This window comes from Misgurnus anguillicaudatus, chromosome 20 (assembly GCF_027580225.2).
Source record: "Misgurnus anguillicaudatus chromosome 20, ASM2758022v2, whole genome shotgun sequence".
Taxonomy (NCBI): Eukaryota; Metazoa; Chordata; class Actinopteri; order Cypriniformes; family Cobitidae; genus Misgurnus; species Misgurnus anguillicaudatus.
This window is the reverse complement of record NC_073356.2, coordinates 13,907,515-13,925,785: the sequence shown is the minus strand read 5'-3', so window position 1 is coordinate 13,925,785 and position 18,271 is coordinate 13,907,515. Positions and strand designations below refer to the sequence as shown.

General features: G+C 38.9%; 2 protein-coding genes across 2 annotated transcripts in view; both read right to left on the bottom strand.

Annotated features, from left to right (window-relative positions):
- Positions 1-643: 643 nt before the first annotated feature.
- Positions 644-9,377, bottom strand: bloc1s4 (biogenesis of lysosomal organelles complex-1, subunit 4, cappuccino). The gene is made up of 5 exons (XM_055220452.2): positions 9,001-9,377; positions 7,618-7,689; positions 1,732-1,833; positions 1,518-1,652; positions 644-1,432 (listed from the first exon to the last, which is right to left on the bottom strand). Exons 1-5 carry the CDS (start codon positions 9,304-9,306, stop codon positions 1,337-1,339), a joined length of 711 nt encoding a protein of 236 aa, XP_055076427.1. The 5' UTR covers positions 9,307-9,377; the 3' UTR covers positions 644-1,336.
- A 458-nt stretch (positions 9,378-9,835) lies between these two features.
- The window catches only part of pard6gb (par-6 family cell polarity regulator gamma b), a 48,332-nt gene continuing 39,896 nt past the window's right edge, over positions 9,836-18,271 (bottom strand). Inside the window, exon 3 of the mRNA XM_055220107.2 lies at positions 9,836-12,468. Within this exon, the coding sequence (XP_055076082.2) occupies positions 11,459-12,468 (1,010 nt within the window). The 3' untranslated portion in view covers positions 9,836-11,458. The remainder of the gene's footprint in view (positions 12,469-18,271) is intronic.

The window sequence follows — 18,271 nt, the reverse complement described above, 5'->3', positions numbered from 1 at the left end:
AGCTGATCTCTGCACTAAATGGCAGTGGCGTGGTTGGATAGTGCAGATTAAAGGGCAGTATTATCCCCTTCTGACATCACAGGGGTGCCAAATTTCAATTACCTGTTCAATTTCCACATGCTTGCAGAGAATGGAGTACCAAAACTAAGTTACTGGGTTGATTTTTTTTCACATATTCTAGGTTGATAGAAACAATGGGGACCCAAATATAGCACTTAAACATGAAAAAAGTCAGATTTTCATGATATGTCCCCTTAACTTGATAGAAACATTGAAAATATGTAATGCTTTCCAAGTTCAAATATTAGTTTTAACAAAAGGAAATCCTAAAATGAGTATGCTACAAAGTAGGAATGCACCAATATAAAATTTCAGTAACATTATATATATATTTAGTTGTTTTGCTGATTATTGTTATGCTGTTTTTAAACAATGCTTTTATTTGCCGCTACCAATTCCAGGCCTATACAAAGTTGGATCCTTTCTACAAACTACATACATTAGATGCATAAAATGCATCAGACACACACATAGACTTTAACATTTGCACAAATAAACAGCTTCTACTATAATTTTATAAGCAAAAGGAATAAAACCAAAGTCTTTAATACAGCTTTGCACAAACACTACTTTTTTTTACAAGTACTGTTCAGCCACTTTATGAAATTTATTACAAATAATCAATCATTTGTCACAAATATCATCATCATCATGTATCAATCATCATCATATAGTTGTCAATGGACATTAGGCATAAAAGTAAATTGTCCACGGCCAACAAGATTTGTTGTGATGACATTGTTTGGCTGAGAAGTGTCACTGAATGCTATACTGTAATAATAACAAGAGTATTTTACACAGGTTATATTAATAATTAAATATCATGTGCCAGACACTGATATTAGACCTTATTAAGATAAATAGATCCTTAAAGCAACAGTGAAAGTAGTGCAAAAAGATGCCAAGCATTGGAAGAAAAGATCAAGGGCAAAAAATTAGAAAGTTTTAAATCTATATACAAGTTTGTGTAAAAAAACATTTCAACTAACGTTCTGACATTCAAAAGCATGCTTTCTCATTTAAGAAACATTGTCAGACTTCTTGGAGGCACTTTGAAAAAAATAAAATAAAAACCAAAGCTTCTGTTGGTTATAAAACTAGCTGCCATTAAACAGACTACTAAAATAACACTTTGCATTGATCAGGATTCATTTGAATAATTTGTGGATAAAGTGACTGTGAAATGTTTGTGTTTGTGATCCCAGCTGGGTGCATCTGTAAGCAGGCAGCACTGCTGATGTTGGCGTTGGTAAGTACTTTATAAAGAGTCTCTCTTTTACTGCTCAGACTGAGGTTTAAAATAATCTTCTGTCCTAAATACACTGGGAAGCTCTTGATGCCTTTGTGATTGCCGCTTTGGGCTAGCAGGTTTCTGAAAAAAAAAAGAAGAAATAATTTGTTCGTTTTGCTATTGTAGTAATATTACTGAAAAGACAGCAGGTAATGTGTTTGCTTACATTTAAAAATCCTGGCATGCTCATTGTGCGAAAGATCTTTTTGAAGGCACCGGGTAACGTTCCAACTTCACCTTCAACTTGGGTTACTTGTTCTTCCATCTCACTAACATTGACCCCAACCATTTTGACAAATGCCTGGAAAACAATACAGTAGTAGAGTTAAGAAATGTGACAAATGAATCACTAAGATTCAGACATTGTTAAAATGAAGTACCTCAAGTTTGTCGATTTTTCTGTAAATCTCTCTCATCTCTTCAGATTTTCTTTGAATCTGTGGTAGGTTCTCATTTACGACCTGAGAGGTGTCATTTCGAATCTGTTAAAAGGTTTAAATATAAACATATTAATGTTAATCAGGCTCTATAAATGTGACACAACTCTGCATTTCTGATATAAATGTAAATAACACTGTTCAAATATAAACTTGATATCTTTTATACTGACTAAGTAAGGTTGTATTGACATGAGTAAGGTAATGTCAAAGATATGAAATCAAACGAGAGACTTTAGCCTGGATTTCACAGACAGGATCACATATAATAAAATATTTGCTGATCCGTTATATGAACACCTTGTGAATGCATAAAGTCGAAGAGAGAAGGATGTTAGTAACATTTTATAACATTAATTATTTAAAAATCCATTATGTGCTGAGCATTTATCTAGTTTTCTTGATAACCTGCGCGAGGGCGTGGATGTACTGAAGAGCTATTTATTTACATAATTTAAATTACTGTTAGTTTAAATGTACTTACATTAAACAACTATACATCATTAAAAAGTGTTTTGATTTAAGATTTAGTTTTTGACCTTTATTTTAATCTGAGAATCCTAGTAACAGTAATTTCTTCATTTTTGTCAGGCGTTATGAAATGAAAAACGGTACATACCTTTAATTTGAAATATAACCCTCAGCCGCACTCATTAATAAAAATACTCCTCCGTGATCGTCATGAAAGCACTCGATAAAACAACATCTATCGGGGCTTTTAATTCAAAGTATGCATATTTGGAGAAATATTACTTCAATTTTATATGTTTACTTCAAATTTCTGCAGTGGGGCTAATATTTCACCCATTTTTATTGCAAAAATGGCGATATGAGCAAGCTGGAGTCTCTCGGAGTCTGCAGTCATTCACACTCAGTTTGTTTCATTCATACGTGAAGCCGGAGGGCGCTAAAGTCTGAAACTCTTTCATAAACTTTCATAGAAAGAATAAGACGTCAGTCAGCTCAGCAGCAGCTGTCAGTCAGACGTGAACTTGAACAGTGACCTGCAACGAGCGATCGCTGTTTTTATAATAACATGTAAATAAAGATGTTTTGATGTTTTAAAACCATGGAGACAATAAACACGATTAAGATTATATATGGTTTGTCTGTATTTTTAACGCTATGTCTATTATTTTTATAACAGTACTGTATATTATAATGCTATGCTAACAGCATAAATAACATAAAATTGTTTATTTTCGGTCTTATTTTATGATCCAAAGCCACATCAGATCACGCATGATTGTTTAAGCACTCGACTTTTGATGTTATAATGTGAGTTTTATTATAAATGCTTTTATTTGTAGTGTTTTGATGGTATGCTAAGCTAACGTACTAGCTGTTCTGTAAACATCTGCTGTCTGGAGATATGAGATATATGTTTCTAGGAATAATTTTGACTGGTAAAGCTTCTTTAAGGTAAGTTTCTTTTTGTAAGAAAGGACTTTAATAAAAAGAAAGTGAATTGAGACAAAAGGAGGAAATAAAACACTAAATAGAAATTATGAGCAATTATTATATTGTTTATAATAATAAAATAAACATTTAGACAGCCATATCCCGGATTAAAAGTTGTTAATGACTCATCCTGATGCTTATTTAATGAGTCTGTTTAAAACACGGAGCAATAGGACAATAAACTGAAAGGATGTTGTGAGATATAAATAAACAAACATTAGCTTAGCATTTTTGCTGTTTTCTCTAAATAAATTTACATGACATGGGTCTAAAAAACATTTCATAAAATACAGAGTTTTAGAGGTATCATCTTCAGATTTAAAACAGAACATGGTCAGACCTGTGGCTTTAACCGCAGAGCATTTCTAGATTGCTCCAAGGCCAATTTCATTTAGATTTTCATAACAATATTTCATACATGTTTGGTGGAGTTTATAAAAAAGTATAATTTAAGCTCTCTATAACATCTTTTTTCATTATGACAGTAACTAATGTTCACCTCTTAATAAACTTCCAAGTGTCTGCTTTCAAATGAGACCAAACTTATGCTTTTAGTGCAAAGACTTTATAAACTGTATCTATTTTAGTTTGGCTATGACAGTTTTTGTGGGGGGGTTCAGAAAATGGAATGAGGGCTAACAGGTTAAACATGCCTAAAATTTTTTTTTACTAAATCTAATGCTTGTTGTTCACTGCATATGTAAACAGCACATATGTGTTATGTATCTTTAGTACTTCCTATATTAAAGTTCTTTAAACGTAGTTTATTTATACAGTTGTGTTCAAAATTATTCAACCCCAACTGAAATGGATTGTTTTGGCCGGTTTGACATTGATTTTGATCATTCAGTCATCCTGCTTACAATTACATCAAAGAGGCATGTGTAGGTCAGACAAATATAACATAACATTTATAATGAAATAACCACAAATGTCTTTTCTGTGCTCACATCATTATCAGTTTTATTCAACCCCCAAGTGACATTCAATCTTAGTACTTAGTACAACATCCTTTTACAGTTAAAACAGCTTTTAAACGTGAAGCATAGCTTGACACAAGTGTCTTGCAGCGATCTACGGGTATCTTCGCCCATTCATCATGGGCAAAAGCCTCCAGTTCAGTCACATTCTTAGGCTTGCGCACTGCAACTGCTTTCTTTAAAGGGGGGGTTTAATGGTATTTCAAGCATTCTGACTTATTAACACAGTTATAGAGTTGTTTCCTCATGCTAAACGTAGGCAAAGTGTCAAAAATGCAGTTGGGCGTGTTTCAGAGTATTTCTGTGCCGAATGCACTTCGCCAGGGTTCGTAGAAGTTTCGGCTAGTTTTTTTCGATTACGGTTCTAACTGACGTTTCAGGGGTTTTCGATACGTATCACTTCTTTATATGGGCTTCCGCCGGAAAACTTCCCCCAGAAAACCCCGCCCAGCCGACAGTCAGCGGGAGACGCTAGAGCTTGCTAACAGCTTATCACGCCACTCAGCCTTGTTTAATTTTACAAGTCAACAATGGCACAACAAGAAGTGTGTTTTTGGATGTAAGGAGAAGACATCCAGCCTTATGGAAACAATGGATATAGTTTATTATCCGGATTAGCAGCGGAGTTTTGCGTGTGTGTTTGATGCGGTGGATTTTCAGAACCGGGTCATGACGACTTACACGTGGACTTCTGTCTTATGTTGGAAATAGGCGCGTGTATATTATATAAATGACACGAACATGTAGTGAATCATAAGTTAAAACAGTGTTGTATAGTGTTGCATGACTCGTACTCGCTCCTCCCGTGTTATAACTCCTCCTTCTTCATTTTTTCGTACGTTATCGGAAAGATTCGGTAAAGCTAATCTTTCTTTTATAAATCTGATAAAACTAAAGACTCTTCAGAGATATAAAGGATGTCATACTACTCCATAAGTACTCCAGATTAATATCAGAAATGCAGAAACAGCGTGTGTTACGTGAGCTTTAAGTCCCACCAGAGGTTCTCAATCGGATTTAAGTCTGGTGACTGCGATGGCCACTTCAAAATGTTCCAGCTTTTTTTCTGCAACCATGCTCTAGTGGATTTGGAGGTATGCTTGGGATCATTGTCCTGTTGAAAGGTCCAACGTCTCCCAAGCCTCAGGTTTGTGACGGACTGCAACACATTGTCATCCAATATCTCCTGGTACTGAAGAGAATTCATGGTACCTTGCATACGCAGAAGTTTCCCTGTACCTGCAGAAGCAAAATAGCCCCAAAGCATGATTGACCCCCCACCATGCTTCACAGTAGGCAAGGTGTTCTTTTATTCATAGGCCTTGTTTTTCCTCCTCCAAACATAGCGTTGATCCATGGGCCCAAACAGTTCTAATTTTCCACAGAACACTATCCCAAAACTTCTGTGGTTTGTCCACATGACTTTTGGCATACTGCAGTCGACTCTTCTTATTCTTTGGAGACAGCAAGGGGGTGCGCCTGGGAGTTCTGGCATGGAGGCCTTCAGTGCGCAGGGTGCGCCGTATTGTCTGAGCAGAAACTTCAGTACCCACATCTGACAAATCTTTTCTCAGTTCCTCAGCAGTCACACGGGGACTTTTTTCCACTCTACGCTTCAGATAGCGCACAGCAGTCGCAGTTAGCATCTTTTTTCTGCCACGACCAGGAAGCGTTTCAACAGTGCCCTTTGCCTTGAATTTGCGAATGATGCTTCCTATGGTGTCTCTTGGTATGTTTAACATCTTTGCAATCTTCTTATAGCCATTGCCCTTTCTGTGAAGATTAATCACCTCTTCTCTTGTCTTCCTGGACCATTCTTTTGACTTCACCATATTTGTAACCACACCAGTAAATGTTTAGAAGGAGTTGAGTATCACAGTCATTTTAAAGCTGCCTAATTGGTGCTTATTAGGCTTTATTGCTGTTCCCTGACATCCACAGGTGTTTTCAATACCTGATTGAAAACACTTCAATGAACCTCTGTTCTTCAGAGTGGTAGTTCTTTTAGGGGTTGAATAATTGTGTCAATGAAGAATTCACAAAAGAAACATTTACTACTATATTACAAAACCAATTGATGTCATTTTAGTTGCATATGGTTCTTTAAGAAGTCATTGTAGGATTTCATTCTGAATACAATTACAAATGTACACTAAATTCCCTAAAACCCTTAACAGCATTGGGGGTTGAATAATTTTGAACACAACTGTATAACAAGCAAAAAAAAAAAAAAAAAGATTACCTAGGAAACCAATACATTTGTTATTTTCGACGAGGCATTTGTTCAAGAGATCAGTTTGGCAACTAGTCAGACCATTAAAAAAACGAAATTGGAAGTAAGGTTCGGATCCAAACGTGTATCACGTGCGTCCGATGAAACCATCTATAGACCTATTAGGAAACAATGGTCTACACATGCAGTTACTGGCATCATCTTTTTAGTATCTCTGACTGAATCCAGACCATAAAACAGTTCTGCACCTTAGAGTGTGAGTTCTGTTCTGTGTCGTTTAATTTTCATTTGAACATACATGCATTTCTCTTCCTTGAGTAATTAGACAATCAAGTTTGTAAGATAGACTGCTGTGTTGCTGTTGAAACAAGCCTCATATTGAAACTTAATATAATTCATGACACTTAAATTGCAAATGTGTTGTCTATGCATCAAGCATATCACAAGCAACAGTGTGTTGACTTGTTTGTGGTTTATTATCAGACAATAGTGTAGCGAGGAATGCATGTAATTACAATATTAAAAGGGACACTCTACTTTTTTTTAAATATGCTCATTTTCCAGCTCCCCTAGAGTTAAACATTTGATTCTTACCATTTTGGAATCCATTCAGCTGATCTACGAGTCTGGTGCTAGCACTTTTAGCATAGCTTAGCATAATCCATTGAATTTGATTAGACCATCAGCATTGCGCCAACACATAACCCAAGAGTTTGGATATTTTTCCTATTTAAAACTTGACTCTTCTGTAGTTACATGTACTAAGACCGACAGAAAATTAAAAGTTGCGATTTTCTAGGCAGATATGAACTATAGTCTCATTCTGGCGTAATAATCAAAGACTTTGCTGATGTAACATGGCTGCAGCAGGCGTAGTGATATTACGCACTGCCAGAAAATAGTCCCCTTGCAACTTTAAATTTTCCGTCAGTCTTAAGTAACTACAGAAGAAACTCTTTGGTTATTTTTGAGCGTGATACTAATGGTCTAATCAGATTCAATGGATTGCGCTAAACTATGCTAAATGTGCTAGCACCAGACTCAGAGATCAGCTGAATGGATTCCAAAACGGTAAGAATCAAATGTTGAACTCTAGGGAAGCTGGAAAATGAACACAAAATCACAAGTGGTCATTGGAGACTGTATCTATCTTACCATATCAAGCATCCCAACAAACTCATCAACTCTCGTTAGCATTTCCTCCAGACTTTTTTCTAAGCATAGCGCCTGTAATATAAAAATGACACACCATTAAACACTGCACATGAAACAATAATGTAGTACTGTATATTTTAGTATTTACTATAGGAAACTATACAAAATTGTCATATATTATAGTAATTACAACATTTTGTTAATGTATAATCTACAAATTGTTAATGTACCCAAACTGTATAGTAGGGACCACAAAACCATTTAAGTCACACGGCTATATTTGTAACAACAGCCAACAATACATTATTGGGTGGCTTCCCAGACAAGGATTAACTTAAACAAGGACTAGGCCTTAGTTTAATTATGAAATATAACTAGTTTTAATAAACATGCCTTACTAAAAACATTACTGGAGTGCATTTTACGGAAAAACAAAGGGCACTGATGTATTTTAAGATATGTCAGTGCAAGTTGTTTTCAGTTTGGACAGCTCTTATATTTATTTTAGTCTAGGACTACTCTAATCCCTGTCCGGGAAACCCCCCTATATGGGTAAAAAATTATTAGTATTTAAGTAAAGATTATGGTACATTAAGATTTTTTATTTTCTACCGTAAATTATGCATTTATCATTAGTAATGTGTTCCAAAGGTGATTTTCTCAATATTTTGCATCCTCAGATTCCAGATTTTCAAATACTCGTACCTCGACCAAATATTCTCCCATCCTAACAAACCATACATCTTTTATTTTTTTTCAGTTTTCAGATGATGTATAAACCTGATGTATAAAAAGAAAATGGACCATTGTGGCTGGTTTTGTGGTCCAGGGTCACATATAGGGGTGGTTTCCTAGACAGGGATTATTTTAAACCAGGACTAGACCTTAGTTTAATTATGAAATAAAACTAGTTTTAACAAACATGCCTTACTAAAAACTTGTGTGTATTTTGAGGCAAAACAAACAGCACTGGTGTATTTTAATTTGTCAGTGAAAGTTGTTTTCAGTTTGGACAACCCTTGTTTTAATCTAGGACTAAAGTTAGTCTAATCCATGTCCGGGAAACCGCCCAATAGTGAACTATATTACTAATTTAACTAATTAATCAACTCTGTAGTATACTTAGTATACTGAATATGTAGTATACTTTAATATTTACTACCGTTTGGTTTATTTTACTACAGTTAAGCATAGTAAATACTGAAGTATAGTATACTTAATATGACTCCTGACAGAAAATCATAAAGCTTTATGGGTTCTGTTGACTCTTTCAAACAGCAGTAAAGAGAACAACAGGGTCTTTACATGAGCCTTGTCACGCTTTAAGAGTTAAGCACGAGTGCACAGACAATACTGCATGACTATAAACGACTGAAACTTCACCTCCTCCTCAGCATTGGCTCTGATATAGGAGGAGTAGGCGATGGCCGTGTGTCTCAGGAGCTCGTCGTCCTGTGGTTGCTCCGGTTCGCTCTGATCCCGACCTTCTCCCGCGGCTGAGCTCGGGCTCTGGGCCACCGCAGCGCCGAAGCTCGGGCTCTGTGACACTGTACCGCTGCTCAGGGCTTCACTCAGCATAGACAAGCTGCTGGCGCTCTGCGACACGATACCGCTGTCCCTGCTCACCTCCGCGCTGGACTCCTCCAGCGGTGACAGCACCGCCGCTGGCCTGTCAAATCGGTACTCCATGTTTCCCTCTAGTCTCCTCCTCAGTGACTGCAACGACTTTTCTTGTTTATATGGAAGTAAACGCAGGCAGACGGACGCGCATGCGCGGGTTGATAGGCCAATCAGAGAAGGTTTGGTCATGTGACAGTACGGAACGAACAAAAGTCCTTTAAATTAAAAACGTAATATATACAATATATAAAATAAATTCGCATATAGACGGTTTCATCAGACGCACTCGTTTTTTTTAATGGTCTGACTAGTTGCTAAAGCTAAACTGATCTCTTGAACAAATGCCTCGTCGAAAATCATGAAAGGTTTTGGTTTCCTATGTAATCTATGTGTTGTTTTTTGCTTGTTATATAAATAAACTACGTTTAAAGAACTTTGTTGCTATTTATTCTTAGTGGAGTTTACCGGAAGTTACGTGCGGACCGCGACAGCCGCTTGTTTATGTTGTTACTGCTGAAGCGGTCTATAATATAATGTACTTATTCAGTATAATTTAATAAACTTAAAGGCGAACGCAACAGGGAAATAAAACAAAGTGTTTTGTCCATTTCAAATTTTTATTATATTTTCTTAAAAAGTTTGACATCAGTGTAAAAAAACATATAGACAATATTCACATGTTCCACATATTTTTGTATTCAAAGGGCTAAAAACCTATGAGTTCTTAACAGACTCAACATGATAGATTTTAAACTTACCAAATAAAAAAATCCAAGCATTCATTTTACAGTCGGCATGAATTAAGAACACAGCGTGAGACATTATCAAAACACAAAATTGACCCTGAAAATGTCCTTGATGCCCTATATCACGACTCACGATAAAACACTTTGTCGTACCTATTGCTTTAGTAATCGGGTTCATTTTGGGTAGAATTTTTATTACATGTATGCAATTTTAAAACGGAGAAAATGTAATACAATAAAGCAGAACTTATGCGCTGCAATACAGAGAAAAGAGACGCATTTCAAAAAGCGTCCAGCAGATGGCGACTCAAACGTGCACGTGTTCCTCCATTCCCTTGCGTTACACTAAACGTCATAAAGATTAGATTTCCAGTGGTCAGATCCAAACAGAGAGGGGCAATAAGGCACAAAATGCTGGATATAGGTACGTCATTCTTTGACAAACCAATAACAATGCAGTCAACATAAAAGCAAAGGTATGTCCACAGTGGTATCAATTATACACAAAAGCATTCCACAGATTTGTGAGAAAATCAAAAAGGAGCATCTTTAAAACAAAACTTTAAAACATAGTTGTTCCCAATGCAAAGAGGATGACTTAAGACTGCCCATTTAATACCTTAGGTTAGGCTGGGCTTATAAATGGTCAATGCCTGCATTACCAGAGAGCTGCAGTGGGTTTAGCTGTGTGGACATCAGAGGTCAAAGGTGGGGGTTCATTAACAGTGAGGTGACAGAAAAAATGTGTGCGGCCTACAACAGAGCAAAGCGCATGCCTCGCATTCCACTGGATACCGGAGGTCTTCATGAAGGGATCAAGTGTCAAATGCCTAAATGTGGTGACTTAAACCTACCAAAAGTCAACATTTAATTACATATATGATTACAGCAGATGATGAATACATCTTTTATGATCTCCTAAGATGTGAAAATCTCAGTAATATTCCATAATGTGGATTTAATAGTAGATATTTAAGGGAATCTGTTGTATTATACAGCAGAAACAATAATTGTAGGAAATTCATAATAATGACAGCATGTACTGATAGTCACCATCTAACAGCTCAGGCAGGACAAACTAAAAGATCAGGTTTTAATTCATTTTTGCATTTATGAATATACCAGGGTACTGTTTAAGTATTGTAAACAAAATATGACATCACACACAGGACTAAACCTAATGGTCCCACGAGACATTTAGATAACATGATTAAAATTAAACAAATAAACAAGAACTTAGAGACATAAAATCAGTGGCGTGGAAAAAAAGAAGGTCGCCACTAATCCGGATGCGTTTTTGACATCATAACACATTGATAGCAAACATTTAAAAAGAGTAAAATTTCCAAATAGCGTTTCTGTTAAATTATTCATTTTACAAAACCCTTAAAGTTCGGTGAGGTTCAAAGTCGAGTCTGATGTCCCAGGCTGAAAAATGTCAAGTCTCTGGGATGCCAGATTTTACGGTGTGTGTATTATAAAGTGATGACCGTGCCATCCTCCTCCACCCCCCCTTTGGGTAAAGCCAGGCTGTGACGGGGGTCTGTCCTCAGGCTGCTGAGGATTTTGTGCAGGCTGCCGTTGCTATCTCGCATGGTGGGGTTGCTGATGTGGTAGGGGTGGTGCTGCAGGTTAAGGTCCTTGTGAAGCTTATAACTCAAACTGTTATGCGGCGTGCCATTATAGCTCTGCTGAGAGTGAAAAGAAGCTGTGGACACGGTGGATGGGGGTCTCGTTTGGGGCCGTGTAGGGGGACTGGGCGGGGCCAGCGTGGCCGTTTGAGCGTGGGTCCGGGATGCCGTCGATGCTACCGAGGCATTGGAGCGTCGGGATGGCCGCTTGATGTTGCTTTCGATAACAATGTCCGACTCCTCGTCACTTTCCAGATCTTCTGGGCCGTAACCGTGACCGAGGGCGGTGGCACCGGTGGGTACGGTCATGGCAGGGTAGCCCACCGAACCGCTGCTGTCGGACGACTGACCCGAGCTGCCCGAGATTCGACTGCTCCGCACCACGTTGTTGCGCTGGTTTACTGGCTTCACGGTCACGATAAGGTTATGACTGTTTGCGATCATCATGTCCGTGACCTGGTCCAACGTTTTCCCGGTCACTTCGATGCCGTTGACCTCCAGGACCTCATCGTTGACAGCCAGCAATCCTGTGCTCTCAGCCAGGCCTCCAGGTACCATGCGGGATATGAAAATACCCGGGACCTTTTCCAAGCCGTGGGATGTTACGCGGACGCTAGTGCCATCACGGATGTAGAAGCCCAGAGGTTTGTCCGAGCCGTGTCGATAGAGTCGGACTCTCCGATGGGATTCAGGAAGGATGTCCACGTCGATAATGGATGACACAGGGCGGAAGTCCTGAGGCATGCCAATGCGGATGTGAGGACGTTTGCGGTTCAGGTCGTTGCGAAGAGTAACCACAGGCTTCTTTTTGCGGGTCAGAGTGCTGGTGCCAAAGTCGCTGTAGTCAACCTCTTCTGCGGGAGAAATAAACAAAAATGATGACCGTTAGTACTCATGCATTTGAAAGGCGGATTAAAGGAGAACATTGTAATAAATTATAAAGGAAAAGTTCATCCTCTAATGACACAGCATGACTCATAAGAACAAACAAGGGCTAATTTCCTAGACTTTCTTACATGGGAATGTACAGACTATAATGCAAGATGTTTTATCAGGCATCTTGTTGCATTACAAAAACATAACCTCAATTAATGCAACACAACAGTTTTTGTTGAAAGTATGGAGTAGAGGTTCATGTACAGGTAGCTACGTGTTTTATAAGTACTGGCAGAAGTTCATGCTACTGGTAACACACAGATTAAGAGATCAAGTACTTAACCACTATCCGAACCGCACCCGAGCATGTTTGCCCCCAAAGCCTGGGGAGGGAGGACAATCGTGGTCATGCACGGTTCAAGGCAACAGTATCCGGTGGGTACTCACATTAGGGACGGTTGCCTTAAACCCGAGCGCAATTGTCTCCCCATCCTCATAGGTTTAACCTATTGACACCGTTATCACATGCACGACCACGCTTTCGTCACAAGGATGCGATTGTTTTGAAGAAAACAGAAAGTAAAGTGCTCTTTCAACACTGGAGCCCATCGTAATGTTATGTTTGTGGCTTTGTTTGGGACGCAATGACACACAGCCCTCTCACCATCATATTGCTTAACCGTGCTGCTTGCATCAGAAGGTTTTTACGAAAACAGATGAAGTTGGATTACTGTCGCACAGCCCTCTGGCACGATTTGCGCTCACATTGTGCCCACCTCTGCAACCCGGGCCAAGCGCGATTAACCAAACCGTGCCGAGGCATGGTACAGAGCGATCAAACTAGTAAAACCAACCAGGCTTTGGGGGTTAAATGCACTCAGGCGTGGTTTGGATAGTCAGTGCGCCCTAATATGAGTGCACCCTAAACATGGTATTGCAGTGCAGAAGCATACATTTCTCCCAAAAGAGATAATGGATGGCAAGTGCCACAGTGAAATGCCCCATATGACGACAATGGATGCAACGATAAAATGATAATGAATGGATAAAGTGGTTTAAACTTTGTAATTTTGAGGACTTACACAACTATGTCCTGAATCTGTGAACTACAAACCATTGCCTGGCCATTCGCTGCAGATACAAGATGCAGTTCTTGGTACAAGTTCAAGCCACTGCCCACTGTGCCCAGCATGGGTTCTCAAGAAGAAACACGCACAAAAAAACACCTTCTGTTCAATTACCCTCCATTCTACTTTAAAAATGCATTTACAAAGCTTCTGAATTGTCATCAAAGCAGTTGTTCGTAGTTTAACTCTCTGGCAGCCTGATTATTTTCATCAAGTCCAGACAGACTTTTATTATGTACTGGAATTTCAGCCACAACTGCAAGTCTCTTGATAGAAAACACATTGAAGTGTGCCTGCTTCTGGTCTTTATTAAGAGTGCAGTTTTCTCTCCAAATGTCCACCCTCCTCAATCCTTCTCCTGAGAGGAGCTTTGAACACCTAACAGAACACTTTCGGCTCAAAATCTTAGGTACTAGGTAGGAGGACATTAATTTAAGTTGATACAAAACTTGGAAAGGAAGGAAGCTAGAAAAATAGATTTGTTTTTCAGGGTGCTTGGCAGAAGCCAGTGGATTTTCCAGTCATTCTGGCTGCCAGTGACCCGTCCAGACTGGTATCGGCATGGACCCAGCATATCCAGACAAATCTGTAGAAGTAGATTCTGAAAGTGTGAGGGCTAAAGAGTAAGCAAGCTACTTAGTCACTGTACTCAAACTACTACTGACAGAGTAATACTGCACCGAAGCATTATGGGGGAAAAAACATTCAGCTCACTGATCAAAGAGCAGCTCAGCTGCCTGTTCCAGACATTTCTAGAGAAAAGTAAATGGCTCAGTGCCAACCAGACAACGTCTACAGGTTAAATAAAGGCAACAATTTTGTTCCAGTATGTTTTTTTTTATGTTAGAGTATTCATATAAGAGGAGCATATGATAATAGATACAATACACTAAGGCTGCATTTACACTTCAAATCTTAATGCACAGATCCGATCTTTGACCATATCCGATTTTTTTGTTTTGCCTGCTTACACATACTTTATATACGCCTCATACATTTATGCCTTTACGATAAACTCCCGCCCAGACAGAATGCTAGCTCTAACGTTAATATCATCATCATCACTTATTTAAAGTAAAGGGCATTGTTCGGCATCATCATCATCTACACTGTCTCTCGGTCATCACGTCTTCCTCTGAAATACTGTCGAGAACTTCGGGGGGTCGGCAGCTAGGTTTATTGCCCAAAATTCGCTCCAGTTGCTCATAAAATGGGCATGTTGTTCTGTCCTAAATACTACGGTTGTTGTGATCCTTAACTTTCTAATACTTGGCTTTAATGCTCTTTATTTTGTGCTGGCATTGCAGCCAGGTGCAGCTACGTGTAACTCCTCCTTATGCTGCGTTCACACCAGCCGCGGTAGAGGCTGCAAAAACACGCTATTCGCCTGTAGTTGGACGCTTGATCATTTAAGTTTGCTCGCTTCATTCGCACGTGAATTTCTAGTCATTTGAGATATCGCATGGAAATTTGCGTCATGGGAGGGGCTTCTGCGACTCCGCTAGCTTTCTGTAATCACGCCACTACTGCAGCAAGGTCCTGATTGGTTAACACGGTGCAGAAATGCGCAGAAGTTCCGATTTTTCAACTGCCGCGTTTTCCGCGGCAAAGCTCAATTCTCGTAGAAACGCGCCATCCTCGCCACAGGATGCTTAATCGTGTCTTTGCATTGACACAACGTAAATCACTCGCGCTTGCTGCCTCTACCGCGTCTGGTGTGAACCCTACAACATTAATTTAGTTGCGAAATGATGAGTAATCCGTCGTGTAAATCCACATTTGGAAGTGGCTCAGGTCGGATAGGACAAAATCAGATCTCTGAAGTTTTTTGTGTTTACACACGTGCAGCAATATCCAAACTGTGTCAGATGTGAACACTAAATCAGTTTTTTTTTTGGTGACAGTGTAAAAGCAGCCTAAAGTATAAAAAACCAATATCAAGTCATACAATATTGAAGAACAATGCAATATACGATACCTTGCTAAATCATGTGATATACAATATGCAATGCAATAATGCAATAAAGTGCTTACATGCCCCTTTATTGCAATTACATCATCATACTTCACATTTTGATACAATTATGCTTGCTGCGATTATGAGCTTAATCACATTTTTATCAAAGTATTGTGTTTTCATGATGTGTAATCAAAATCTCATTATAATCTCATAATTTTTTTTAGTACCTTTTGACGTTTTAAAATAATTCAGTTACTGCAAAATGTTGCATATATGTTGCAATATGCATATCTGCAATATTTTTATATTGTGCAGCCCTAAACAACATCAAATAAAGTGACAAAACAAAATCATGCAATACATTGAATAGGTCAAAATTCTATTTTTTAAGCCAAAAATCATATGGATATTAAGTAAAGATCATGTTCCATAAAGATATTTTGTACATTTCCTGCTGTAAATATATGTAAATAATATTTATCATTAGTAAGATGTGTTGCTAAGGGCTTCATTTGGACAATTTTAAATGTTTTTTGCACCTTCAGATTTTCAAATAGTTGTATCTCAGCCAAATATTGACCTATCCTAACAAACCATACATCAATGGAAAGATTATTTATTTAGCTCAATTTAAGAAATAATTGTACAACTATTGTACAGCTAAACCATACAACTATAAAAAGTCTTCAAAGTCTGGTACAAACCTATCAGGAATATACAGAAATAAAGTTGAATAGATGTATGTCTCAATCTTGTGCCTGGCCCTACAGTCACCTGATTGAGGGGTCAAGGGTCGCTAGAGATGAGCCTGGCAGAAAAACACCCTGCATTCTTTCAACTAGATGCCTCAACTAAAGACACTGCCTCACATCTTTACACGAGATGACCAGCAGCATGTTTGAAGCATAACTCATCAGTTGACCGTAACGTACGTTTCCCCCTCAGTTGCCCGCAGGCGGGTGTGGGAAAGAGCACTGGGCGAGGACCGGGTCCTTTGTTCATTGCGTCCCACCTCTCGTTAACTTTCGCACTGAATGGGACCCTTTTCAAGTTCTGGTGAATTTTTACAAACGCTCATAAAATGTGGGCCTCAAAAGAGTTTTACAGCCAATCATTATACCTCCCAACAGAGTTTATTTTCCCATTTTCTCCTGCATCTCCTCCTGTGTTCTTGGGAAGCTACCGGTATGATTCACTCTTAACCTTTCTATTTGCACGACACCCACACTAGATTCCCGTCTGGGATTTATTATTTGCTCAGTGTCACTGGTTTGCTGGGATTCATGTACTAGTGACATAACTGGCGACATACAATAGCACAAAGAGGCAGATAGTGCAAACGTAATTCTGCATGACAAAACCCTGCACCGCCGCAGAATGGGGCACCCATCTCACAATGAAAACACTATGCAGCATCCAGACAAACAGAAGATTTAATTTACATAAGCTAGACACACCTGGCGAAATAAGGGAAACTTTGCACTGAACTGCTTAGATTATCATATTGTTCACATTTAAAGCAGACACTGGTATTTTGAGGTTCACTAAAGCCCTTGGTAGAGTTCGTCTGTATTTGCTTTAAACCGTTGCACTCGAATTTCCCTGAATGAGTGGTGTGATGGATTTTGGCTTCTCTCTTTAGCCCTGAGTAAGATTAAAGAAGAAAGCCCCTCCTTGGTAGTGCATACTCAGCAGAGCTCTATTCAGGCTCCTGCACACCCGTTGGATTTTAACTCGTGCTACCCATGGTGCATTGACATACACATCTGGGAAAAGTTAGTGGGCCACGAGTGGAGTGGGTGGAGGATACTAAGCTCAATTACCATCTTTTTGCAATGTTGCATAAGGACTGCAGACAAACTACAAAAGTTGTTCATTTCCATTTTTGGAAAGATTTTTTTTCTTCAAACACACACGCAATTCAATTTCTGATTTCAGTTTTTCATGCTTAAAAACTCAGCTCTACACAAACCAACATGTGCTTAGTATTTAATCTTGTGCTCCACCCCCCATATGTTCTGCAAGCGTGGCCAAGTTTAGGACGTGGCTGTCTGTCGTCCTTAGGTCCAACACATAACCAAGCATGAGCCATTATAATATAAACACTGTAGCTGGCAGTGTCTAACTTTCAAAAAGAAGTAAATGAAGGTTATTAAAAGCAACTACATGGAGCCCAGATGCTAAAGGTAAATATTTGGTTATGGAGTATGTACGCAGCTGACACCAGCGATGGGAAGGAAAAGATTTGTGTTACTGAGGATGACTGTCAGGAAACAGGACATGGTTTTGGGTGCACTGGTTGCCCTCTTCACTTTGTGGTGTTTTAGGGTGTTTTCACACCTAGTTCGTTTGAGCCCTCCAAACGCTCTCAGAGCAGTTCAGGGTGTATATGTGAACAAACCAAGTGATCTCAGAGCCCCCTAAAAGGACTCAAAAGCGAACCGAACTCAGACCACATCCAGAGGTGGTCTGAGTAAGGTTCGCTTTTGGGTTCTTTTGTGGTTAGATTTCTTTTTGATATGTGAAATCAATGAGGTCCCGGTCCGCTTTACGTGTCGTTTTGACATTGTATCAAAATCAGCTGCTGCACAGAAAGCTTGGATCTAAGTTCTTATGATATGTGAACAAGAAAGAGTCTGAGATCACTTCAGTTCTGAAGAGGACCAAAAAAAGAACTGGGTCCTCTTTTGAGTC